This window comes from Sminthopsis crassicaudata, chromosome 2 (assembly GCF_048593235.1).
Source record: "Sminthopsis crassicaudata isolate SCR6 chromosome 2, ASM4859323v1, whole genome shotgun sequence".
NCBI lineage: Eukaryota > Metazoa > Chordata > Mammalia > Dasyuromorphia > Dasyuridae > Sminthopsis > Sminthopsis crassicaudata.
Genome location: NC_133618.1, coordinates 386,169,104 through 386,197,100, shown reverse-complemented (window position 1 = coordinate 386,197,100; position 27,997 = coordinate 386,169,104). Strand labels below are relative to the sequence as shown.

The following is a 27,997-nucleotide window of genomic DNA, read 5'->3' as shown; positions in this document are numbered from 1 at the left end:
CGTGATTGGCCAGAGTAGGGGGACGGAGCCAGGAAGATGGCTGCTTTGGTCTCCGTTGTGGCGGCATCTATGCCTTCTGTGGTAGCTTCGGGGACTTGCAGCGACTTCTCAGATCTGAGGGAAATCAAGAAGCAGCTCCTCCGGATCGCGGGGTTGAGCCGGGAGCGAGGTTTGCAACATAGTGGGAAATGGTAAGGCTTCAGGATAATAAGTGGGAAGCCGGGCCTGGGCCCTCTGCTGCAGATGCCCCCTTCCCTTACTGTCTCGGCCTTTCTCTGTTTCAGGGCCTCTGAACTGGCCTTCTCCCTGGCCCCGTTGCCCCTATCTGAGCTGCCGCCGCCACCACCCATCACTGAGGTAATGGCTTTTCCCATCCTATTCCCCCACCTCCGTTACAGGTGCCTGAATAATGACCTCATCGGCCCGGAATTTACAAAACCCTTTACATACCACGTTTCTTTGAAAGCTCCTGGTGCTCTTGTTAAGGAAAAAGACACTAATTCAGGTGTTGTCTCCGTGTTAGACATGAGAAAAACCGAAGCTCAAGGGAGTAAACTGAGTGAGTAGCAGAGAGTGTACAAGCGGAAAGGGCCTTGGAGATCTTTTGGCTCAGCCTCCTTGTTTTACTGAGACCCTGAGAAGTAGAGTGACTTGTCCAGAGCCATCCAGCTAATAGAACGCTAACTCAGAATGAAAAAGGACTGTTAGGTCGTGTAGTCTAGCTACTAGGATTACTCTCTGCAACATCTTGGACTTATCTAGTCTGCCCTTAGAAATTTCCATCTCCCATTATCTGGTAAGCACCATGTTTTACTTTAGGTCACTTCTAGTTTTTAGGAAGTTCTGCCTTTATGTTGAGTCTATATTTGACTCTCCAATATATACTTAGTATGCTCCTCCTTCTTTCCTTTGCGGCCTAGCAGAGCATGTCTCATTCCTGGTCCATCTGACAGCCCTCCATAACTCTTAGTCAGTCAGCAGACAGCGTGTGGGAGTAGTAAGGTGGCAGTGGATAGAGCGGTAGGCTTGGAGTCAGAAAGAGCAGACTTCAAATATGACTTCAGGGGCAGCTAGGTGGCGCAGTGCATGGAATGCCAGCCCTGAATTCAGGAGGACCCGAGTTCAAATCTGGTCTCAGACACTTAACACTTCCTAGCTGTGTGACCCTGGGCGAGTCACTTAACCCCAACCTCAGGAAAAACCAAAAAACAAATATGACTTCAGACACCAACTGTGTGACCCTGAGCGAGTCATTTAACCTCTGTCTGCCTAAAATTGGAGAAGAAAATGACAAATCTTACCAGATCTTTGCCAAGAAAATCTCATGGGCAAGGTGGTTCATGAGATATGAATTCAGACACAACTGAACGACTGCAACAAATATGGCATATAACTTTGCTAGATCTTAGTTTCTTAAACTGTGGTTTGTGATCCCATATGGGGTCTTGTAATTGAATGTGGAGGTCATGAAATTATGGCTTATCATTAATGTTGATTTGCATAGCTGTTTAATATACTTATGTACTCAGGGTCATATAAAAATTTCTCAGGCAAAAAAAAAAAAAAGTAGTGAGGGAAAAATGTTAAAAGCTCTTTGCAAAATGATGTGGATACAAAGAGAAAAAAAAACTTCCTACCACGTGTGTGTATGCACATGTTTATGAAGTCCATCTCCAGTTGTCCTGACCTATATCTGGATCCTGATGGCTCTGGAGGAGAAAGGGAGGCAGGTGACTTTGCACAGCTCTCCCTCACTTAAATCTAATTCACTTTCATGTCATGGTATCACCTTCCTGATGTTATGGTCTTCTTTGAGAACAACAATAATAACAACACATATGCAAGATTGGAAGTACATTCATAATTTGAGGGAATCATGCTTCATGTAGAAGAAGGTGTTTGAACTATATTTTGAAAAATAGAATTCTATGAGAAAACGTAGTAAGAGTATATTCCAGGTATAGGGAAGAGCCAGTCCAAAGACTCTTACTATAGGGCACTTTGCTAGGTGACTGCTGGCAAGTATCACCTCTTGAAGAAAAGGTTGCAGGGAAGTGAGGTATAGGGAGAGAATGGAATGTTAGAAGGTTGTGGTTAGAGGAATGTCAAAAGTTTGTGTCAAGAAAGTAGAATTGAATAGTTATGTGTATAGTGAGATCCAGAATATAAATATCCCTGGAAAATGGGAAGAAGACTTGGAAGATTGGAAGAGTAGGTCATGGGACTTGAGATTGATGGACTGAGAAGTTAGGGTGTTTGAGGAATTATCAACAAAAATGTAGAGGTATAAAAAAAGAGCTAGGAAGGAGAGGAAGACAATGAGCCAGATGCTGAATTCTTCGAGAATGGAGGAAGAATGATCTAGGAGTTATAGATAACAACTATTATGATTTGAGTAAGGTGGAAAAATTGTAATTGAATGAAGTCAAAAGAAGAGGTTTCTGAATGATAGCCACAAAATCACTAGCAGTGGAGAACAGGCATTCCTACTAAGGTTCAGCCAGTGATGAAGAAAATGGCAAGGTATGTTATATTCTTTAGGGGAAGCCAGGTGTTCCTTAGAACAAGAAGATGAAGTATGAGAGGAAGAGGTCAAAAAAGAAAGGAAAATTTGTTGACTATAAAAGATGAATTTCAGAGGGCACAGTAGGAGCTGTCAAGATTGGAGTGAGAGACTGAGTAAGGTTGAGGACTGTGAGCTTGAAAGAGTTGGAGGTAGAGGTTGGGCATAGTTTTTTTTAGGTAATTGGTGATTAAGCAAACCCTAGATTGGGAGAGTAGTTTGAAGACAGCTTACATGTTTCCACTAAATTTTTCTTTCTCTGGGTTCTGTTAAACAATTTCATGGCAAATGTTCTTGCTACTATAATATAGGTGCTTCCAATTTTGTCATACTTTTAGTATTTTGCTAAGCATGTCTCCAGTCATTTCCTGTCTCTAGGTTCCTTTTCCATAAAACTAGAGACTAGACCTTGATCTTTAAAACTTCTTTTTGTTCCACATTCAGCTTTGTGAGGTAAGGCAGAACAGGGATTAATTATTCTCATTTTAACTGATGGAGAACTTTAGGCCCAGGGAGGTAAAGTAACTTCCATTGTTAGTGTTATATTGTGACTAGATAACAGGGAATCTTGATTCTTTACTAGGTATTTGTTATATGTCAATAATATCATACCACTTCTTCATAGGAAAGGTGTAATCCCTTTCTTCCTACTAATTGATATTCATTCGTGTTCTGTGTCCTTTCAGAATAGTCTTATGCATAGATCTGTTTCACTTTTCTACTCAATAATATATAGCAGTTCCTCTAAGTACATTTCAAACTCCTTTGCTGTCATTTTAGACCCTCAATATCTTTCTAGCTTATCCATTTGCTCTAATTGAGCTAAACTAGACTACTCAAAGCTCTTGAACATGTGCTTTGTTGAACATATGTCTTTGTTGTCAATATACTCTATGCCTGGAATGTCTCCTTTCTCGTTATTTCCTGTAGAATTCTTGTGCATCAGTAAATTGGTCTCTAAGAGGCAGCACAGTGAAGAGAGGGATAGATTTGTAGTAGTAGTAGAGCTTCTGTCTCTGATATTTGTGTGTGTGTGACTTAGGCAAGTTATTTAATCTTCTTGTGCTTCAGTGCTCATCTTTAAGTGATTTTTAAAGTCTCTTCCTGCTCTAAATCTAATCCTAATTCTTCCCAGTCTTTTTCTGATTTCCTCTATTTCTATTAATTAGTAAATCAATGAAGTACATGCCAGGAACTATGCTTAGTGCTGGGAATTGAAAGACAAAAATTATATGCTCTAAAGGAATCTACATTCTATTGGCATATGTATGTAAAAAAATATTTGCTAAGTTAGCTCTTGGTAATAGCAGCAGTGCATTGTAGGTCGTAGAAATGCTTATACAAAATGTAGGAGGACAGGAGATAGAACATTATGTATCAGCAGCAATAAGGAGGCCAATTTGTCTGGAATATAAAATATATAAAGGGGAATAATATTTAATAAACCTGGAAAAATATTCTTGATGTTATTAATCTAAATACTTAGAAGAGTGATGGTGACTTTCATAGAAATAGACATTTTGAATGTAAGTGTGAAACATTCATTTGGAAATGTTAATCAGGACCTATCTGCTCAGCTATCAGATTAGTGCATCTAAAAGTTATGATGGGACAGCTAGGTGGCATAGTGGATAAGGCATTGATCCTGGAGTCAGGAGGCTTTGAGTTCACATTGGCCTCAGAAATTTGCTACTTACTAGCTGTGTAACTTCAGGCAAATCAGTTAACCCACCACAATTGGGGTTAAGTGACTTGTCAAGGGTCACATAGCTAGTTTGTGTTAAGTGTCTGAGGTCATATTTGAACCTCAGGTCCTACTGACTTCAGGGCCTGTATTCTATCCACTGCGCCATCCAGCTGAGAAGGCAAGCAATTTTTCTTAAGTTTTATATATATATTAAAATATATATATATATATTCATACAAAACACATTTCCACTTAAGTTGTTCTGTGAATGAAAATACAAATAAAAAACCAAGAAAAATAAAGTCATCTGCATTCAGTTATTTCTCTGGAGATGAATAGCACCTAAATAATCTTGGATCATTGTATTGCTGAGTTTTTTAATAGTAGATCATCATGCAATATTGCTGTGTACAATGTTTTCCTGGTCTGTTCATTTCACTTTGTATCAGTTCATATAAGTTTTTCTATGATTTCCTGAGAGCACCCTGTTTATCATTTCTTAAAACACAGTAGTACAACTTTCATCACAATCATATACAACATGTTCAGCAATTCCCCAATTGATGGACATCGCCTTAATTTCTAGTTCTTTGCTACTGCTAAAAGAGCTGCTATAAATATTTTTGTACACATAGGAGCTTTTCCTTTTTTGTTTTTTTAAATTTCTTTAGGATACAGACCTAGTATGGTATTGTTTGGTCAAAGGGTGTGCAAGGTTTTATAGTTCTTTGGACATAGTTCCAAGGTTCTCTCTAGAATGGTTGTGATTATTGCTGTGTTATTGTTGTTATGACCATGTCATCAAGGAGATGATACCATGGGGCAATTGGATGGTGAAGTGGATAGAACTCAAGCTCTGAAGTCAGGAGAACCTGAATTCAAATGTGGTCCTCAGACACTTAACACTTCCTAGCTGTGTGACCCTGGGCAAGTCAGCCTGATTGCCTCAGCAAAAGAGAGAGAGAGGGGAGGGGGGAGGGAAAGAAAAAGGGAGGGGGAGGAAAGAGAGAGAGAGAGAGTAATGGCAGTAAATGAGAGCTTGTAATATTCTTCTCTAAAATGTAATGTTCTCTTGTTGAGGTTTCCTGGGGTCTCTGGAGTCAGCCTTAGTTTCAGTTTAATTCACAAGTGCATCCAGGCATTAAAATCCAAATCCTGTATTGTTTCCTTCAAATTTTTGTCTCCTTCACTTGGGGATCAGCTAGTTTTTCTAGAGGCCTGTCTTTCTCCTTGGTTCCAAGAGCTTCTGCCTTTTCTGACTTCTGAATCCTGGCTGAGCCTCCAGGAGCTTCTATTGGGCTTGCCCTTTCTGGCCTTGAGAGCTCCTCCTATATATGTTCCACACTGAGTATACACCAATCATTATATCACTAGGAAACCATTGTAGGTTGTAAGATTAAATCAGTGCTAAAGTAGATTTAACCTCCTCAATTCCACTTAGTACCTTGTTTCAAGTTCTGGCCCATAACATCTCCTTGTAGGATTAAATCAATCATACTGAACCATGCTAAATTAAATAACTATTGTCTCTATCAATTCCACTGACTTAACACCTTGTTTTAAGTTTTGGCCCATAACAAGAGCCAGAAAGATTTGGCTTTATTCTTAAGAAAGAAATCTAGCTAGCGTATCCCAAGGTATCTTGGAGGGTTTCAGCAATGAAATAAAAAAAAGGTTTTACATTTCTTTAGCCAGAATACCCACAAGTAAGGTATGATATCCTGTGAAGAAAGAAAAGGAAGGAGGGAGGAATATATTGTCCAAATGATCTGTTCCACCTGTTCCCAGTACAGCAGCTCTACTTAAAGAAGTTGTTGTTTGTCCTTCATCATCAGTGAAATGATGCCATGACATGCAAATGAGTTGGATTTAAGTGAGGATTGTCTGTGCAAAATAATCAGCCTCACTTTCTCTTCCAGAGCATGTGGGTTCAGGAATAAAATATAATTCAGGATGACTAGAGAGATTCTGGATATAGTGGAAAACCTTGGCCTTTTAAAAAAAAAAAAAAATATATATATATATATATATATATATATATATATATATATATATATATATATATATATATTTTTTTTTTTTTTTTTTTTTTTTTTTTTTTTTTTTTTTTTTTTGCTGAGGCAATTGGGGTTAAGTGACTTGCCCAGGGTCACACAGCTAGGAAATATTAATCCAGATTTGAATTCCGGTCCTCCTAACAAAAAAAAAGTTCAATCTGAGAGAAGACCCTCAGGGTTTCTCAGTTGAATTAATAATAACTGACCTAGAAAGTAGATGCAGGAGAGATAATTTTAAAATTATTGGACTGCCTGAAAATCATGTTCAAAAAAAAGGGCCTGGACATCATCTTTCAAAAAATTATCAAGGAAAACTGATTTGATATTTTCAACTTGATGAGATATCATTTATAAATAATTTTAAGATATTTTCCATTTCACATTTTCTTCTATTTTTTTTTCATTCTTTTGATTTTGTTTGTTTCTGATGTCTCAAAGTCATTAGCTTCCATTTGCCTAATTCTAACTTTCAAGGAATTATTTATTTATTTAATTTAAGGAATTATTTTCTTCAGGTTGTACTTCCTTTTCTATTTTCAATTCTATTTTTTAAGTTTTTTTTCCCAGTGAATTTTTGTATGTATCTAGAATATATATTACATACATATTAGAGTCTATATATTTATATAACACTAGAATATATATCATATATGTATAAATAGAATATTTGGCCAATCCTGTTTTTCAAGGCATTCTTCTTTTTATTGGATTTTTATTATTCTTTTTCCATTTGGCCTAGTCTATCAAGGTGTTATTTTCTTCAGCATTTTTTGGTGTCTCCTTTACCAAGTTATTGATTCTTTTTTCATGATTTTCTCATATCACTCTCATTTCTCTTCCTAGTTTTACTTCTACCTTTCTTAACCTAATTTGATTTTTTTTTTTTCTGAGGCAATTGGGGTTAAGTTGAAGAGGTCAAAAGAGATAGCTCAGCATTCAAATAATTAACGGAGAAACTCCTGTCTTAGAAGAGATCAAAGGAGATAATCTGAGACACAAATAATTAATAAAATTTAACATCCTTAAGAGAAATTCCTGTCTTATGGCAAAGTTCAAAAGGATTTACAAGCTTCCTCAGGAACCTTTTTGATATATAAACATCTCTATATCTGAAGGAAGCAGAAAAGTCTTTTGCAAATACAAACTTTGTTTTATGATCCTTTTCGTGTATAAAATGAACTTCCAAAATTCTATTCCTTGCACTAGGCTTTTCTCTGCCTTGTGCCCGCTGACTTTGTTGCAGTGTCAGCTTCCAGGCAGTTTGGCCTTTCTCCCTGGAGGCCAATTGCCTGCCTATCCCTTTCCTAATCAATAAAGATTTTTTTTTTAACACAGCATTGAGTAAGCGAATTCATTCACTAAAGAACCCAACTTTGGTACTTTGGAAGGGGGGAGGAGAGAGATAATCAGACAGCCAGAAAGGAAGCACTGACTCATCTCAGCCTTAGAGCCTCATCATTTTGCTCTCATCAAAGTGACTTGCTCAGGGTCACACAGTTAGGAAGTGTTCAGTGTCTGAGTCCAGATTTGAACTCAGGACTTCAGGGCTGCTGCTTTATCCACTGTGCCACCTAAACTTGATTTTCAAAATCTGTTTTAATCTCTGCCAGGGCATGACATTAATTCATATTTTGAATATCGTGACAAGGCCACTTTCTATAGTCAGATTTTTTTTTTTCTGTTATTTACTCATTTTCCAGCCTATTCCTGAATTTAACTCTATATTAAAGTGGGGCTGTCAAGTGGAGGGGGGAATTGTCCTAAGCTTTAGGGTTTTTGTGCAGCTGTTTTCAGAGGCAATTCTATAAACCTGTAAGCTTTTGGCTCTTCCAAGGTGGTGTGATATAGGAAAATGTATGTTTACTACTCTTTTTTTTACTGTGACCTGGCTTGTGAGGGACCATAAGCATTCGTTTCAATCCTGGAACTGTGAGGAGAGTCCCAGCTCCCCTAAGGCTGCAAGCCATGTGTGCTAATGTTCCTCCTCACACTGGGACTAAGATCCATGACTGCAACCTAGATCTAAGTATAGCCAATGAAACAAGTTTTGCCTGTGGTGCCAGCAGAAGGACTCCTGTAAATCTCCTTTAATCTGTTTTGATCCTCTTACAGTCTATAGGATATGAGGCTTGGAAACCACTGCTGCCACTGATTCGGTTACCCCAAGGCCTGCTTCTGGGTTCCTGGGGCCTGATCTGTATTGGCACAATCTGTGTAGGACTTTACTCTTCACTCACCTTTGTATAACCTACCTTTTTGCTAACTTTCTAAGTTTTCTTGGGCTGGAAAATAGTTTCACTCTCACTCTTATCTTTTTGTGAGTTCTGCCACTCTAGAATTTAAGGTCTTCCCTTCCCAGATTTATTTAAAGGTATATGGAGGGGTTTAGGGGAAAGCTCAGGTTGAGTTCCTCCTTTACTCCCATCTTGACTGCCTCCCAGAGTGAATCTTAAACCTTTACTGTTATTTATCTAGTGCTTACGAATTTTGCTTAGGTTTTGCATGTGTATTGTTGGTGTGTGGGACAGTGACCCTCATCCAAATTAAAAATCAGAGACTCTTATGGTGAAAAAGCAAAAAAAAAAAAAAAAAAAAAAGATTTATGACAATCTCACAGGAAAGGACAACTCCTAACATATAATGTATCAGTAAAGGAGTGCAAAGCACAAACTGCAAAACACAAGATTAAATAGAACCTGAATACAGAACCATTCCCTCCCCCTCCCCCCCAATTATCTTCCATTGTCTGGAAGAATCGAGGCTTATATCCTAAACATAGAAATCTATCCTACAAACAAAAGAATATTAGTAAATAACAAACTCTTAATTTAGATTTCCCTAGAGAATTGCTATACAATCAGATATTCTTGGATGAGAGAATCTTTACCGGTATTCTCAAAGCTATAATGAAGGAAGTACTTGAATGCTAATTGAGGTGGGAGGGAAATGTTCATTCAAGACAATAGAACACCTGCAGCTTTTTAGTTTAACTTTTTTAGTTCAACTTGTTATTATAAAGTCTCAAGTTATAGTTCAAGCCCACATTCCCATGAGGGGACTTTACTCAGTGTATCCAATGGGAAGTTTGGTTAAAAAAAAAATTATGAATTTAATTGTTTGTCAACATTTTCAAGTCCAAAAGAAGTAGTTTTATATGAAATTATAAACTTACATTCATTTTTTCCAGAATGAATTCCTCAGAAATAAAATCTTTCTCATTGTGTCTATGTCCCCCTTCTGCACTTGTTTCTGGTTATTTTTGATCACTTATTCAGTGCCTTCCAAATGGCTCCTTGTTGTCTCTGGGACCAAATACAAATTCTTCTGTTTGGCATTTACAGCCTTCACAATCTCCATAGAACCTATCATTCCAGGGTTATTAAACATTATTCCTCTTTATAAATTTCATATTCCAAACAAACTGCCCTCCCTCTGCTGATACTTAGCATTCTATTTCCTGTCCTCTTATATGTGTGCCTTTTCACAAATCTTCCCTAGCCTACATTGCACTCCAGCTGTACCTCTACCTCCCTCTACCTCTTAGAATCTGTTCCTTCAAAGCTGAGCTAAAGTACCATCTCCTGTATTATGACTTTTCTGGTCATTGGCTTGTAATGCCAGAGAACTGAGGCAAGATAAAGATTAGAGAGTTTTTAATATTTTATTGGATTTCTGAGAGGGAGACTCGATTGTGCTAGGAGCATATTGCTCCCAGGGCTGATGTCTCCAAACATCTAGCAGCAGATATGAGTTCTCTATGTCATATATGCATAGCTCCAAACTGGGGTAGCTAAACAAAGGGGGAAGGGAATAGGGAGGGTGAGGGGTGAAGGAGTTTGAAGGGTGGAGTCCAAACTCTGGTGGGTGGGAATCTCTAGTCAGGGACCATCAATCCTGTTCTGACAGGTTGGGGGTAGGACCATAAATTCTTACAAACTGGGAGTTAAGGAGGTATCCATGGAGAGCCAGGAAGTCTGAAACTTAGAGTTATAAACAATGCCAATTAGGTATCTGAAATAGGACAAATGGAGTTATATCTTTTAGAATGTCAGATCTCCATAGCCCTAATTATCTCAGTTCTAATGGGGCAGAAAAGGGAGGGTTGCAATCAGGGAAACTGAGGCAGGATAATTAGGGAAACTGAAGCAGAACAATAAAAGAGAACTGTGGCACAACAGGCTGACTATAGCTTCCCCTTTCTAGTTGTGTATTTGTTTATTTCTTCTATAATCACTACATCATTTCTTTTCATATTTACTTGTATTGTTTATATTTGTCATTTCTTAAGTCATGATAGTAATTCTCAGTGTTCATATAACAGAATTTGTCGTATGATTCCTCAGCTGTCATGCAAGTGTTTTTTTTTCCCCTTCCATTTTTGTGACCTTTTTGTATTTTCTATTCTTTTTCTTTTGGATCTCTGAACCCTCCCTAGATGTCCCAGGGTTTACTGGCTAGATTTATTTTTTTAAGAACCATGCCTTAAATCAAAATCACTCTGATTCACATTGATTGGCCAACAGTTGGTCCCAGGCCAAACCCTCTTGGTCATTGTTTGGATCCTTAATTAAGATTGAATGTGAATATTTTGTTTTGGTCAGAAACCCTGAGAGTCTTCCCCTCCCACACTTACATATATATTGGTGTTTTTTTTTGTTTTTTTTCTTTTATTAGTGTGAAAAATGAGATTCTTTGCTTCAATTGCTACCTAGTCTTAATTACTGAATGGGTACAGCCTCAGTCTAACAAAACTGAAACCTGTTGAAGACCTTAGCTTAAAAAAAACTTAGGTCTTTCATTGTATTCAAGGCCATCTCTAGTGTCTTGATCTAGATATGGGCACTGGACCCAGTTTGCTTTGGAGAGGAAAGTGGGGCTGGAGACCTTGCACAGCCCTTCCTCATTTAAATCTAATTCACTTGCATGTCTGTATATCAGCTCTCTGATGTCATGGCCTCTTCAAGAACAGAGGACAAACAACAACAAGGCAGAGAGATTAGATCTGTGATTTCAGTGACTTAAAGAAATCTTGGATGACCTCATCCTCTGCCAATACAGATCAGCCTTCTCTTCGATTTATAATCTTAGGTAGTTGCTCAGAGCACTTAGAGATTAAGGAACTAGTTCAGGGTCACTCAACCATTATGTGTGTCATATTGCAATATTTTTAAGTTTAGTATTTTATAATTTCTTAACTTTTTCTTTGGGTTCTAGAAGATTGCTTTTGTTAATGTTTCATTCATTTGCAAAAATGGGGGCTGCATTTTCTACTCTACCTATTCTATGTGTGTTAAATTCAGTTGCTTTGTCATCTATTAATATTAATATTTCTTTATTTTCGTTTGTAATATTCCATTATTGGGGCAGTTTGAAATCTCTGGCTATTAATGGTTTTCTTTTATAATTTTCCTATGCCATTAAGTATATAGATGTTTAATATTTCTATTCTATTGTTAGTGATATGTCGTAAGCATGATTTTCTTATTTCTTTTTAAAAATTTATTTAATATTTTCTCTCAGTTACATTTGAAACAATTTTTTTACATTTGTTTTTAAAATTTTGGGGTTCTAGACCTCCAACTCCCATTAACAGCATGTGAAATTCTGCAAAACACTTCCGTAAGTCATGTTGTGAAAAAAAAAAAAAAATCTTCAAAAAAATAGTTAAGGGAATAAAGGGAAGAGGGAGAATGCTTCAATCTAATCAGACAAAATCAATTTCTTCTCTGGGCATGGATAGGATTTTTCATCATAAGTCTTTCAGAGTAGTTGTCGCTCATTGTACTGTTGAGAATAGCAAACTGATCATTCCAGAACATTGCCATTACTTTATATATAGTACATTTCACTTTGCTTGAATTCATAGAAGACTTTCCAGGTTTTTTTCTGAGAGCATACTGCTCATCATTTCTCCCAGAACAATATTCCATGACAGTCTATTCAGCCATTCCCCAAGTAACGGGCATCCCCTCAATTTCCAATATTTTGTCCAGATAAGAGAGCTTGCTACAGATATTTTTGTACATATAAGTCCTCTTTCTTTCTCCCTCCGTCCCTCCCTCCCTTCCTTCCTTCCCTTCCTTCCTTCCTTTTTTTTTTCTTTTTTCCTTCTTTCCTTTCTTCTTTCCTTCCTTCCTCCCTCCCTCATTCCCTCCCTCATTCCCTTCCTCTTTCTTTCCTTTCTCTTTCTTTCTTTCTTTCTTTCTTTCTTTCTTTCTTTCTTTCTTTCTTTCTTTCTTTCTTTCTTTCTTTCTTTCTTTCTTTCTTTCTTTCTTTCTTTCTTTCTTTCTTTCTTTCTTTCTTTCTTTCTTTCTTTCTTTCTTTCTTTCTTTCTTTCTTTCTTTCTTTCTTTCTTTCTTTCTTTCTTTCTTTCTTTCTTTCTTTCTTTCTTTCTTTCCTTTCTTTCCTTTAAAGCTTCCTTTAAAAACTTTTTTACAGTTATTATTGCTAATTGTATTTCCCCCCATTCTATTTTTTTCTCTTTTTTTACCTTCTCCCTCCTCAAAAGTGTTTTGCTACTGACAACTTCCTCCTCCAAATATCCCATATCCCATTGCCTCCTATTTTTCTGCAGGGTAAGATAGATTTCTGTATCCATATTGAATGTGTATATTACTTCCTTTTTGAGCCAGTTCTAAAAAGAGTAAGGTTCACTTACTTCCCCTTTCCTTTCTCTCTTCCCCTCCACTGTAAAAGCTTTTTTCTTGTCTCTTTTTTTATGGCAAATAATTTATACCATTTCACTTCTCCCTTTCCCTTTTTTCTGGTACATTCCTCTCACCTCTTAATTTAATCATTTTTTTAAGGTATTCTCCCTTTGTATTCAACTCACACCTGTGCCCTCTGCCTATATATACTCTTTCAAACTGCCGTAATAATAAGTTCTGAATTACAAGTGTCATCCTCACATATAGGAATGTAAATAAATAAATCTTAAGTCTCTTATGATATCAATTTCCTGACTACCTCCTTATGCTTCTTCTGAGTCGTGTATTTGAAAATCAGATTTTCCATTCATTTTTGGTCTTTTCATCACAACTGCTTAAAAATCCTCTATTTCATTGAATGTCCACTTTTTCCTCTGAAGGACGATACTCAGTTTTTGCTGGATAGCTAATTCATGGTTATAATCCTGGCTTCATTGCTCTCCAAAATATTATATTCCATGTTTTTCAGTCCTTTAATGTAGAAGCTACTAAATCTTGTGTTATCCTGATTGTAGTTTCACTATGCTTAAATTGTTTCTTTCTGGGAACTTGCAATATCTTCTCTGTGAATTGCGAGTTTGGGAATATAACTGTTAATATTTCTGGGAATTTTCATTTTGGAATCTCTTTTGGGAGGTGAATGGTAGGTTCTTTCAATTTCTATTTTACCCTCTGATTTTTAGAATATGATGGCAGTTTTCCTTGATAATTTCTTGAAAGATGATCAGGCTTTTTTTTTTTTTTTATTATGACTTTTGTGTAGACCAATAATAATAATAATAATAATAATAATTCTTTTGGTTTTGTTTTTTTGTATCTTGATTTCTCATAAAGTCATTAACTTCCATTTGCTCAATTCTAATTTTTCAGGAATTGTTTTCTTCAGTGAGATTTTGTACCTCCTTTCCCAATTGGCAAATTTTGATTTTTAAGACATTTTCCTTGTTGGTTTTTTGAGTTTTTTTGCATCTAATTTTTCTTCTGTCTCTCCTACTTGATTTTCACAATCCTTTTTGTGTTCTTTTATGGCCTGAGTCCTTTTTTTTTTTTTTTTTTTTTTTTTTTTTGGAGGCTTTGGATTTCTCTTTGACTTTATCTAATGAGTGTGTGTGTGTGTGTTTTGCTCTTATTGCCATAGTAACTTAATATGATCAGAAACTTTTTTTGTTGTATACTCATTTTCCTACCTTCTTATTTGGCTTTTAAAACTTTTTGTAAAAGTAGGGCTCTGTTTTCAGGGTAGAGGGTATATTGTCCCAAGTTTCAGGGATTTTTGTAAGGCTCTTTTTTTCAGAGATCCTTCTAGGGACCTAACCACAAGTCCTCTTTTCTGCCCTGGAATTGTTAGGAATGTCCTGCCCACTATAGCTGTAAAATCTTTTTTTGTTTTTGTTTTTGTTGTTGTTGTTGTTTTTTTTTGAGGCTGGGGTTAAGTGACTTGCCCAGGGTCACATAGCTAGGAAGTGTTAAGTGTCTGAGATCACATTTGAACTCAGGTCCTCCTGAATTCAGGGCTGGTGCTCTATCCATTTCGCCACCTAGCTGCCCCCCTATGAGATGTAAAATATAATGTGGTGAAGTAAGAGTCCTTCCTTGCTGGGTGGAGCTAGGACCATGCTGATATGACCTAGACTAGGATTGCATGCTAGACCCTCATAGACCTTTTCTACTGATCTTCTAAATTGTCTTCGGCTGGAAAATGTTCTCTTTCTTGAGGTGTTGTCTTTTACTGCATTAGGTGTGTTTTCTATAGTTGCATATTATTAAATGTTGTTTTTAATCCATTTAAGATTTAAAATTTTTTATACTGGAATTAATTGAAGGTTATAGTTTTTAAATTTAATTTATTCTCTATCACTTGTGAATCAAACTTTTTGACCAAGAAATTTTTATGTGATGCTGTGTATATAATAATATAAAATAGGTATTCAAATCCAATACTTATGGTAATAAATCACATTTTTTCCGATCTCCTCATTTAGTTGCAAGACCCCCCATATGGGGTCATGACCTACAGTTTAAAAAGCCAGACTCTATCAGACTTTTTTTTTTTTTTAAAGGAGAACCATCTTGTTTTATTTTACTAATCCTCTAAAATTTTAATATACATTTGCATAATCCTAAATACGATTATATTTTCTATTAATTCTATAACTTTTAAATAAATTCATCTTTTGTATTTTCTCCTGTGATGGAAGTTTTGCTGTAGGATTGTTTTCCTTTTCCCATTCTATTGTTTTTTATCTTTTTTTTTTTTTTTTTTTTTTTTTTTCTATTTCTCCTTTCTTGGTAAGTATAATACTCATAATCATCTTATTCTTCTCCTTTGCATTTTTTTCTTGTCAAGCCTATTTGCTTAGCAAAATAACTATTTTTTTGATTATTCTTCCGTACTTTCTCACGGTTTACACTGAGATTACAACTTATTCAGAATTGTTTGTAACTCTTTCTTTTTAAACTTTGATGATACTCTGCTTTTTTGTTGATTTTGCTATCAAAAAAATGTTCTTCCCTCCCACTAGACTCTAAATTCACATGGATCCTAAATTGTCATCTTTTGTCACAAAAGGAATGTTTATCTTATCTGGAAGATTGATTTTTTTGGGGGGATGAAGGCCTATTTTTTTTTTTTTTAAATTTTCAGACTAATCTATTTTTCTCCATCTTAGTTTTGAAAACAATGTATGCTTTTTATTACATAGTTTTTAAAGAAAAATGGAGATTCCTGATTTCATATTGAATTCTCTTGTGTTGTATACATGGACTTTTTTTTTTGTTTGTTTATTTTAAGTTAAAAATGAATTTAAAATTATTTTAAAGAATAGTTCAAATTAGCAATTATTTTGCATTTATATGGGACTTTAATCTTGAATATTATGTGATATATAATAAATAATATAAATAATAAGTAAAAAATAAATAGGTGATATCCTTCAGCCTTACATTGTATTATATTGTTATCCCTTTCATTATATTGCTATTCTTGAATTAATGTAATTTAACAGTGAACAGTGATTATTGGAGTAAATGTTTTAATATTTCTCCTTCCTTTATGAAGCAAATAAGGATAATTCAATTCCTTTTCTAAGACCTTCATATCAGTCAGCAGCAGAGCCACGATCTGACAATTCAAAAATATTTTGTGTGTATTCAAATTTTCAGTTTTTTCTAGATACATATTTCTTGGTTTATATCAATATAAGTGATGACTTTAAACTATAATACACTATATAAGAAATTTTCTTTTTAGAAATTTGTTTGCTCTCTTATAAATTTTCAACATTAATAAAGAAGTTCATAGATATTACCTGGAATCTCATTGCTTGCATCCTATGTTTTTCTTCTCCCAAATTTTTCTTTTCCCCTGCAAGAAAAAAAAAAAAACAAAAACATCTCCCCAAATTGTCTTTTCTAGGAAGATGCACAAGATTTAGATGCTTACACTCTAGCCAAGGCCTACTTTGATGTAAAAGAATATGATCGGGCAGCTCACTTCCTTCGTGGTTGCAAGAGCCAGAAAGCCTATTTCCTGTATATGTATTCAAGATACCTGGTGAGTGCTATACAAAATATGAAAAAAATATTTATTAAATGCTAACTATATGCAAGCACTGCTCTAAGTGCTGGGCATATGAACAGAAAAGCAAGACAGTCCAAACTCTTAAGGATCCCATATTCTAATTGAGAAGATAACACAAAGATGTTTTATTTGCAAATGAGATGGAAAATTACTGTAGTCCTTAGGGTACAGCAGCCTCTTTGACAGTACTGCCACAAAAACTTGAACCAGCTTTTGATGTTGAATCATTTGACAATGCCAAGGACTTTGGTAGCAAGAATTTTTCTGGGTCTTTAATTGTTGTGGCTGTAGCACCTATTGTAGGCTTAATACAGTTTGTTTTCCTTTGATTATGTAGCAACATCTGGGATCACTTTTACTTACTTGTAGGGTCAAGTCATTCTGCTATTATTCATTCCCTTATTTAATTTTTTTCATCTTGAACTTTAAAGTAACCCAGACATATGTTGAGTAATTTATTATTAATAAAATTACAACATATTTCTCCTTATCAGTTAACTCAAGGCTCTTTCCCTTTTCCTTATATATCATTTACTTAATAAAGCAGAAGAATCTCCTTTCCCAACAGTAGTTACTTATAGCTGTCTCTCTATTTACATCCCTTAATTTTTTAGGATTAAATAAATGTTAAAGTTACTGGATGTATAATTTATTAATGATAGAATTACTAGTAAAATGGACAATTATTTACAGTATTTTAGTTGTGAGAGAGTACAGCCTGAGTAATCTTAGTTTGATGGCAAATGATTTGTTTTCCCTCCTAGAAACACAATTCTACCATTTGGTTGGCTCAAGATAATAATTAACATCTCAAGAATTCTCTTCATATTCTCAAAAGTTAAATTCAATTTCTCAAGAATAAAATACTTTAATTTTTTTGTCTTCAACCATCAGAGATTAACATCACTGTAGAATGCATTATAAACTCGAGTTTTTTATAGACTCTCCACAAAACTGTTTTTACAATATTTCTCCATGAATTAACAATTAAGACAGTACTAAAAAGAAAGAAGTTTCTCTTAACTTTCTTTTTGTATTTCTTCTTCAGAACTATTCATAGATCATAATTGAAACCAAACAAATTGTCCTTGACTTCATATGGAGAACCTCCTAGAATGACAGTTATAATAGAACTGTAACTCCAAACTAATCCTCAATATCCCATTTGGCTCTTAAAGATATAGTAACAATATTTATAACCTTTATGGGAGAGTCCAGGGAACTAGATGTTTCTCTTAAATTGTGGTATCAATAATATGCAAAGGGCTCCTTATTGAAATAGCTTCCTAAATAACCCACTAGGGTAATAGAAGAAACTTAGAAATATTTGTTGAGGTACAAGGTAGTCTGGCCTATCTTGATCTAAAATCTCATTTGATGCATTTTGTTTCATTCAAAGCTTTTAAAATTGGTTAAAGGCACTTTGCCCACATTTCTCGGCCTTCCAGAGCTGTAATGGACCTTTTCAGTGTTGTTTGATGTTTTTCTTGTCATACAATGTGCCTTCAAACTTTCTGACATGTAGCAATAAAGATGTGAGCCATGAAAGAGCACCTTTTGACAAACTCACTTAAATTGTGAGCTTTGAGCATAGTGTTATTAAACTAATTTTAAAAATTGTACTTATAGACTTTATAGTTTTCTTTCTAGATACTCTATTCAAAAGAACTTCAAGATATTAAAAATATTTTAGAAAAGCATTTATAAATAAGAGAACCAATATTTTCTGAAATATGGAAGATGTATTTTTTAAAACTTATTTTTAATGCACATTGATTTATGAATCATATTGGGAGAGAAAAATCAGAGCAAAAAGGAAAAACCATAGGGGAGATTAAAAAAACAAACAAACAAACAAAAACAGAAAAAAGAAGTGAACACAGCATGTATTGATTTACATTCAGTCTCCTTAGTTCTTTTTCTGAATGCAGATGGCATTTTCTGTCCAAAGTTCATTCGGATTGCTTTAGAGCACTGAAACACTGAGAAGAACTAAGTCTTTCATAGTTGATCATCATGATATATAATCTTTTGAGAGCAAATATATCATCAAAACTCTAGAGAGCGATAAAATAGGACAAATATATGTATTGGCAGTTATACTGTTTTGAGTAGAGTAGGGCCCTTAAGAAGAATTTAAGAATATAGACTAAATTTTTATTGTTATAAACAAATTTAAGAATGAACAGTAAGAGGTTAACAACAAGATTACATAATGATCAATATTGATGGATGTGGCTTTTTTCAACAATGAGATGATCTAGGCCAGTTCCAATGATCTTGTGATGAAGAGAACCATCTATACCCAGAGAGGACTGTGGGAATTGAATGTGGATCATAGCATAGCATTTTCATTTTTTGTTGTTGTTTGCTTGCATTTTATTTTCTTTCTCTTTTTTTTTTCTTTTTTATTTGATTTTTCTTGTAGAAAGATAATTGCATAAATATGTGTGCATACATTGGATTTAACATTTTTACTATGTTTTAACATATATCGAATAATTTGCCATCTAGGAGAGGAGGGAAAAATCGGATCACAAAGTTTTGCAAGGATTAATGTTGAAAAATTATGCATGCATATGTTTTGAAAATAAAAAACTTTAATTAAAAAAAAAAAGCCAAAAATCAAGAATGAACAGTAAAACCTTACTTTTTTATTTTCCTTTACAGTCTGGAGAAAAGAAAAAGGATGATGAAACAGTTGACAGTTTGGGTATGAAGTTCCTCAACTTACCTTTTGGAAAAAAAATAACTAGCAAATGATGTGTGTTAGGTATGATTGTTGGGCTGTGTAAGAGTTCAGTGGCCAAAGGCATCACTTTTCAGCCAAATTAAGAAAAATTTAAGGTTGACTGGTTCCTTGTAGCCATTTTTTCTTAAAGTACTAAGCAAGTATGAACTTTTCACTTTATGCCACAAGGAGTATTAACCTAAAAGAATAAAACAAACTAGTTTGATCTTCAGAGCTTTTTTTTTTTTTTTTTTTTTTTTTTTGGTCCATAGGCCCCTTGGAGAAAGGACAGGTGAAGAATGAAGCCCTGAGAGAGCTAAGAGTTGAACTCAGCAAAAAGCACCAGGCACGAGAACTTGATGGATTTGGCCTTTATCTGTAAGTCTAGAAAATCATTGGAAAGCAGAAAGGGCATTGGGCCAGAAATCTAAAGACTTTGGGTTGAGCCCATATTCTATCTCTCATTGATGTATGACATTTAACAAGTTATTTAATTTCTAGAAGCCTCAGTTTCTACATCTTTTAAATGAAATCAATTATATTTTCACATGACACCTGGTGTTATGTGGCTTTTTTTATGAGTAGAGTGCTTTGTAAACATAAAGCTCCTTATGATAATCACTAGTGTTTGTTGCAGTCTTAACATTTACCAAGTACTTTAGAAATATTATCTCATTTTTATCTTTACAACAACTCTAGGAAGTAGTATTGTTATTATTCTTATTTTACAGATGAGGTAACTGAAGCAAATGAAGTTAAGTCCAGAAACATAGTTAGTATGTGTCTGAGGCTGGATTTAAACTAGCATCTTTCTGACTTTAGGAATTCTCTCAGTTGGGTCACTTGAATAATAGTTGTCATGTAAAATCTTAATTTTTGCTTCATTCTCCCTGATGATTTTCTTACTTCCTAGATATGGGGTGGTGCTTCGGAAGCTGGACTTGGTAAAAGAGGCAATTGATGTTTTTGTGGAAGCTACCCACATTTTACCTTTACACTGGGGAGCCTGGCTGGAGTTGTGTAACCTGATCACAGACAAAGAGATGGTAAGTAAAAAAACAAAAAAAAAAAAGGCTGGTAAGTTGAGAAAGAAGCTGTGAAAAATCTTCCATGTGCGTTTTATTTTATTTTTTATTTTTTGCTGAGGCAATTGGGGTTAAGTGACTTGCCCAGGGTCACACAGCTAGGAAGTGTTAAAGTGTCTGAAACGTATTTGAACTCAGATCCTCTTGACTTCAGGGCCAGTGCTCTATCCACTGCACCACCTAGCTGCCTTCCATGTGCATTTTCCATCCTGTACACTAGTTAACTGAAATATTTAACTAGTCCTTTCATTTGTTTATTGAAACTTTGCTTGCTAATGTAGCTGACTCTTATATATGTTTTTTGAATTATTTTGCTACTATGGAGATCTGATCTTGAAATTAAAGATCGCTGGCTAGTTAGTGCTCATTTGTAGCTACTCTTGTTTCATGTTTAATATTAGCTTGATTTCAAATTTGATTAGAAAATTATTTCTTCAATATGGAGTTTTTCTGTAGCTAAACTTTGTTACCTTCCAAGAGGACTATTTAGCCTTGTCCCTATAATTTAGGAATATTTTTTTCTGACCTTAAGAATTGAATTAGATGAATTGAGTTGTTTTTCCTGGATTTCTTTTGTAAATTCTGTGGAAATTTTGATAATTTCTTTGATGTTGATGTCTTTAGCATTTTAGAGACAGATTATCTTTAGAGTTTATTTCTATTTTTTTCCAGGCATTATTAGGATCCCTCAAAGGAGACTAACAACAAATGTGTCTCTCTCTTTTTTTTTTTTTTTTTTTAGCTGAGGCAGTTGGGGTTAAGTGACTTGCCCACATTCACACCACTCCGAAGTATTATTTGAGTTGGATTTGAACTCCAGTCCTCCTGACTTCACAACCAGTGCCCTATCCATTGTACCATCTAGCTGTCCCTTGGCATATTTAAAGAGCCAAGAATTGTCTTCCTCCTCGGATCTCTCCTTTCCTTCTCCCCTAGTGAAAATGCTTTTTGATGACTTCGAAATCTGCATCTTTTCTTCTCTCCTTTCACCCAAGATTCAGTCACCTGGCTCTTTCTATATTTCTATATAGATATTTTGTGGTTACCTCAAACTCAACATTTCCAAAACCATACTCTTCCTTTTTTTTCTTGCAAACAAGCTTTTCAATTTTCAACTTCCTTTTCTCTGGCAGTGGTACCATAATGTTTTGACTTTTCTTTTTCTTTTTTCCCATTTTTAAAGAAAATTCTATCACATCTATATACTACACATCTATATATGTATGTGTCTGTAAATACATATATACATATGGTATTTTATGTGTGTGTATATATATGGTATTATATATACATAACATATAAATATATGTGTGTATATGTATATATGAGAGAAAGAGGCTTATTTCTCCCTCTTCAATGCTTGAACCCTTTATTCCATTTAGCTTCATTTCCTCACTGTCCTCTTCACAGTCTAGACTCATTTCCTCCCAACTGTTTTTTCACTTGTGATATTCTTTTCTTTTCTCATCTCTATGCTAACCATTCTTCAAAATCTTGTTTTGAAGTTCTGCCTTCTCCTTGAAGGCTTCCCTAACTTGCCCTTTTCAGAATTTCTTACTATAAAACTGTTACAATATAGCACTTAATTACGCTGTCTTTTGTTAATTATTGTTATTTTCTATGTTGATTTTGTTTCTTAAATTAGAGTTTAAAAATATTGAAGTCTGGGATCTTATCTTTTATTTTGTTTAATACAGTGCTGAGCCCATAGTAGATACCTAGGAAGCTGCTGGTTGGTTATTTGGTTGATGTTTGGGAGGGAGTTGGAAACATAAATGGCTAATTTATAAATATATCTTTTCTTTGGATCTTAATTGCTGCCAGCTGAAGTTCCTGTCTTTGCCAGACACTTGGATGAAGGAATTTTTTTTGGCTCATATATATACAGAATTGCAGCTGATAGAGGAGGCCCTACAGAAGTATCAGTCTCTCATTGATGTGGGCTTTTCTAAGAGCACATACATCATTTCCCAAATTGCAGTTGCCTATCACAATATTAGAGGTAAGTGAGGCAGGATACTAAAATGATATGAAACATAAAAGAAGTATGCTATACTTACTGAACTCTCTTCATTATGCAGATATTGACAAAGCCCTCTCTATATTCAATGAATTAAGGAAGCAAGACCCCTACAGGATTGAAAATATGGATACATTCTCCAATTTGCTCTATGTTAGGGTGAGCTGTTTTTCTTTTTTGTCTTGACTTTATTAAGTAACACTGATTTGGGTATGGATATTAATCAAGCTGAATTAATAATTTTTCTTCCATTTAACTTTTTTTTTGGAGACGTTCTAGAGATTTCTTTTTTCTGTTATCAAATTTATTTTTTTCTCTCCCTTCAGAGCATGAAACCTGAACTGAGCTATTTGGCTCATAATCTGTGTGAAATTGACAAATATCGGGTAGAGACCTGCTGTGTAATAGGTAAAAATCATTTTTCTAATTGGAGTGCTGGGAGTAGTTTGGGGAAAGGATTAAAGAAATTAGTCCTCCCAAAGAGATCATAAAAGAGGGGAAAGGATCCATATGTGCAAAAATGTTTATAGCAGCTCTTTTTGTAGTGGCAAAGAATTGAAAAACGAGTGGATATCCATCAATTGGTATATGAATGTAATAGAATACCATTGTTTTGTAAGAAATGATGAAGAAGGCTGATTTCAGAAAAGCCTGGAAAATTTTACAATTGAGTGAAGTGAGCAGAAGAAAAACATCAGATGGAGCAAAGCAAGACTATGTGATGATCAGCTATGATAGACTTAGTTCTTGTCAACAATTCATTGATCCAAAGCAATTCCAATAAACTTTAGATGGAAAATGCTATCCTTTTCTAGGAAAAAACAACCAAAAAAAGTCAGTCCTAGAAGTAGATGTGTTAAAATAGAAGGAGTTGATCTTTTTTTTTTTTTTTTTCTGCCTGGCAATTGTGAATATTCTAATGAATAGGTGTTCTTGTTAAAGTGGTAAGCATTCAAACAATAGATTTCAGTCTCTTAGCATTAGAATGGTGTAAACAAACTGAAGAGAGTTCACAAAATGGAATAGTCCTAGTAATGAAGACTTTTAAAGTAAAATGGGGTGAGAGATAATTTTGACCAGATTCTCCAAGAGAATTGGTCAAATTGCAGTTTCAGGATAATATAATGGGCCTGAGGTATCTTTATTTGTTCCTTTTTTTGACCCTTGGAAAAATTAGTTGTGAGAGTTAAAGTTGTTTTTTTTTTTCTTAAGAGAGAAACATTTAAGACATTTAAGAGGGTGCATGGTAAAATTAAGAGAGTTAGCTTCAGGATCAGGTCCTATTTCTAACACCAGCCAGTTATGTAACCTAATGAAAGTCTCTTACCAACCTTTTAGTGCCCCAGGAATTCTTCAGGGCAATAGCTGCTGATCTGATCTGCACTGATTGAGGATATTTTCTCACCAGGAGTTTCCTATACCAGTGAAATCATGGGTATTGACAAAAAAAAAAAAAAAAAAAAATAACCATTTAAACAATTCAGTATAGACAGAACAAAACTTACTAAAAAAGTATAATATAAGAAAAATCTTTTATTTTTCTAATATAACCAGATAAGGGAAAGAATATGATAGAGATTGGGGGAGGAGGGAGACAGAAGGGTCTGAGATTCTGGAGAGAAAAGAAATGTGGAGAGACTTGAAGAAAGAAAAACTGACATCCATTTGCCCAACCCTACTATCCACAGCACATCTTTCCCTGCTAGCATCTGTTCCCAAAGCACTGGTCTAAATTGGCTTCTTTGTAGGAGCCTTACCTTTTTTTTCAACCCTCTATCACTAACCAATATCTTGGGTCAACCCAAATTCCTTGATAATACTTCTTTAGTCATATCTCCTGTTTCTTTGGTATTCTTTGGTATTCCCACTATCCATTTTTTCCTCTGACTGAACAACTGGGGTTCTGTCACTAGTCTTTTGCTTTTTCCTATTTTACTTCCAAAGCTTCTCTATCTTTAAATATTGTTTCAAGGTGTTTTTCATAAGATACTAAATCTTATGTTTTGCTATAGGAACTTTTCTAGATTTGCATGTTTTTATTCATTTTAATTGCATGACAGAAGATAGCAGTTTTACATATACTTAGTTTTAAGAAATTTGCCCTGATCCAGATGAAATGCTGGTTTTGTCTCCAACTACATTCTTTTTATCCCAGGCACTTTCTATTTGTGATTCTCTAGTTCTTATTTTCTTGTTGTTCTCAGGTAATTACTACAGCTTACGTTCCCAGCATGAGAAAGCAGCCCTTTATTTTCAGAGAGCCCTAAAATTAAATCCCCGGTATCTTGGGGCCTGGACTCTCATGGGACATGAGTACATGGAAATGAAGAATACATCTGCAGCTATTCAAGCTTACAGGTGTGTATATGCTGGGGTGAGGCCAGGCTACCTTTGGGAAACAAGTATTTTGTGGGTATCAGCATTGTTTGGATCTATTCTCATATGCATAACAATACATTTCCATTTCTCAGACATGCTATTGAGGTAAATAAGAGAGACTACAGAGCCTGGTATGGCCTTGGACAAACCTATGAAATTCTTAAGATGCCATTTTACTGCCTTTATTATTATCGACGGGCCCATCAGCTCCGGTAAGTTTGACCACTTTGGTGTGGGTTAACCTGATATAAATCAGGGCTAATTAGTGCACACTGATAGTGCACTCAAGTAATTAGAATTAATAATTTGATTTGCCAAAAATCTTTGAAACTTCTTTGGAATCGTTTAAAGTTTTTTTCCTTTGGGAAATTCCAATAATAAGTTTAGTAGTGTGATTGCATAGATCATTTCATCTGGATCAGGGCAAATTTCTTAAAATTAAGCATATGTAAAACTGTTATCTTCTGTCATACAGTTAAAATTAATAAAAACATGCAAATCTAGAGAAGTTCCTATAGCAAGACATAGGATCTAGTATACTATGAAAAACACCTTGAAACAGTGGGATCGTCCATACATTGATTTGGGATGGTGGCAGTGGTTGAACAGAGGTTACAAATAGCTGTTGACAGTAGCCTCCCTTATCTCATAGACCCAACGATTCCCGTATGCTGGTGGCCCTAGGAGAATGTTACGAGAAACTCAATCAGCTCGTGGAAGCCAAAAAGGTGCCTGGGGTTGGGTATTGGAGCATTGCATGACATTTTTGCAATTTAATAAAGGTTGGTCGGTCTGTTTCTGACTTCATTTGGTGTTAATCTGATGCATACGCCAGTCTCAAGCAGGGTACATGCTGGGCTCTATACCTTGTCTGCTCATGTGCAGTTCTCTGATCAGTGTCGGTCAGGCAAAGCAGTGCCGGAGGTCACAATCTGTGGAAAATTGTCTGTGGCCAGGTACCTGCCACCTGAGCTTTGTTGACACTTGTTCAGTGTGAACAAGAAAGTGTTCTTCTGCACTGAGCACCAGCCTGAGCTCCTGCAGGGTTTGCTGAAGCCTGAGCCTCGAGGTAATTGTCTGCTTGTTGGTAGGCATGGGGTGGCTCCAGTAACCACTTTGTCCCTTTGGCAGTGTTACTGGAGAGCTTACGCTGTGGGAGATGTGGAGAAAATGGCTCTCGTGAAACTAGCAAAGTGAGTAAAAAAGACCAAACATTCTTAAGTGTTTCAGCCCTGTATGCTCTGGGAGTGTCTGGGAGTACTCCTAATGGGGAACTAAAGCTGTAAGCTGTAGGACTTGTGAGAAGTCAAGAAATGTGATTTTCCCTTAGGTTAAATTAGGGCACCATCACTGTATCATGAAGAAGTGCTGCTAAGGAACTAATAGAAATTTACAAGCAGTGCATTGGTTTTATGAAAGAAGAAATTAATCACATATTCAACAAGGCAAACAGAAAAACTTATCCTACACTGTCATTTTGCTCCTTGCTACAGCCAGGACAACTTAGAAACTCACATAAGTTGTGATCACTTTATCAGGTGGGCTTTTTGTTTTTTTTTTGTTTTGTTTTGTTTTGTTTTTTTTTTGTAGTTAAATTTCCTCCAGAACTCTTCCCATATTTATCATTAGGGAAATGATACTTTTTAATGGTTGTGACTATTAAATGTAGAGGTCACTGCTAATACTATAGGTTGTTTACATTTAATTTTTTACTTTTCATGTAGTCCAGTTTATTTTAGGCTCTGGGTATGTGTTGCTTAAATCTTGGTTCAAAGGTCTGTTTATGCTTACAATCTATTTCTTTCAGACTCCACGAACAGCTGACTGAATCAGAGCAAGCTGCCCAGTGTTACATCAAATACATTCAGGATATCTATTCATGTGGGGTATGTGTCAGAAGCAAAGAACTCCTTTAACTCAAGTCAATGCATCTGTTACTATCACCGCAGTAATTTCTGTTCTTTGCCTTTTTAGGAAATAGTGGAGCATCTGGAGGTGAGCACTGCTTTCCGATATCTGGCTCAGTACTACTTTAAATGCAAACTCTGGGATGAAGCCTCAGCCTGTGCACAGAAATGTTGTTCGTTTAATGATGTGAGTGCTAGTATTCAATCAAGATTCTGATTTAAAGTTATCTTTCAAGGGTTGGGGTTGTCAGTCTGAGGAATATCTTTATTAAAAAGGTTAAAAGAAGTATTGGCTTAAATTTTTTATAACTTGAGTAACATTATTTGTTTCAGACTCGAGAAGAAGGTAAAGCCCTACTTAGACAGATTTTACAGTTGCGGAATCAAGGAGAGACTTCCACCACAGAGATATCTGCTCCCTTTTTTCTACCTGCATCACTGTCTGCTAACAACACACCTACACGCCGGGTGTCTCCACTCAACCTATCTTCGGTTACACCATAGACTGCTACTTTCTAGGCTGGATTATCAGTCCCTTATTAAGTCCTGATTCATAGAAAGAAGCTGGATGTGTTCTTCAAAGATCTTCAGTTTCTGCATTTGGATACCACTGCTTGAGGATTAGCAAGGGTCTGTCTGAAGACATTTTCTATTTGCTACAGTTAGAGCAGCTGGACTTTTTAGAAAGCACTTTTCTCTCCCTCCTGACTCAGAGACAAGCTGCAGTTTTTAGTCCTCTTTCCCAACCAAAATATTTTTAAGAACAACCCCTTATGGCACTTTAGCAGGTAATGCTTCAAGAGCCTTGTTTCTTTATTGCTTGGTGGGATTGTCCTTCTGAAGCTGAGGAAGGTAGACAACTCTTTTAAGAGTTCTGCTTTCAGCACCTATGGGATGCTGTTGGAATGAACCAAGTTGTTACAGCAACCCTGCTTGCTGAAACCTGCTTTTCAGGCTAGAAGAGCAAAGAGTTAAGCTGTTGATGATGCTGTGTAGAGGGAGCTGAAGCCTGGACAGGCCCTTGGTTTCAGCTCTGGAGGTGTGGGGAAGAAAGATCAACCTGTCTTACTCAATGAACAATATTCATTATGTTCCTGTCTAAAACAGTGTATCTCACTAGTGGCTCTCTAACTTGTCATGGAGGAGAGGGAGAGCCTGGGCAGAAGACTCGTATCTGAAGAGCCAGTCTGTTTTAATAAAATATTTTTTTAATCCAACTTGCTACATTTATTTTTCCTAGATTGAACTACATTTTATATTAACTACAGCTTTGAAAATCTT

The 27,997-nt window shown here is 35.5% G+C and overlaps 1 protein-coding gene across 1 annotated transcript; it reads left to right on the top strand.

Moving 5' to 3' along the window:
- Nucleotides 1–27,933, top strand: CDC23 (cell division cycle 23). Its single transcript, XM_074291436.1, has 16 exons — nucleotides 1–191; nucleotides 285–357; nucleotides 16,430–16,567; nucleotides 19,265–19,307; nucleotides 19,598–19,703; nucleotides 20,239–20,371; nucleotides 22,235–22,412; nucleotides 22,492–22,589; nucleotides 22,757–22,838; nucleotides 24,635–24,788; nucleotides 24,902–25,021; nucleotides 25,462–25,537; nucleotides 25,941–26,002; nucleotides 26,617–26,695; nucleotides 26,784–26,903; nucleotides 27,050–27,933. The coding sequence occupies exons 1-16, from the start codon at nucleotides 37–39 to the stop codon at nucleotides 27,218–27,220; spliced, it is 1,788 nt and encodes a 595-aa protein (XP_074147537.1). The 5' UTR covers nucleotides 1–36; the 3' UTR covers nucleotides 27,221–27,933.
- The last annotated feature ends 64 nt before the right edge of the window (nucleotides 27,934–27,997 follow it).

Bases quoted from the DNA above. Each gene is read 5' to 3' on its own strand.
- CDC23 (XM_074291436.1), top strand. From the start codon at position 37: ATGGCTGCTTTGGTCTCCGTTGTGGCGGCATCTATGCCTTCTGTGGTA. The intron at 22,413-22,491 runs GTAAGTGAGGCA...TTCATTATGCAG, and splicing joins TGCCTATCACAATATTAGAG to ATATTGACAAAGCCCTCTCT. The intron at 25,538-25,940 runs GTGCCTGGGGTT...TCCCTTTGGCAG, and splicing joins AGCTCGTGGAAGCCAAAAAG to TGTTACTGGAGAGCTTACGC.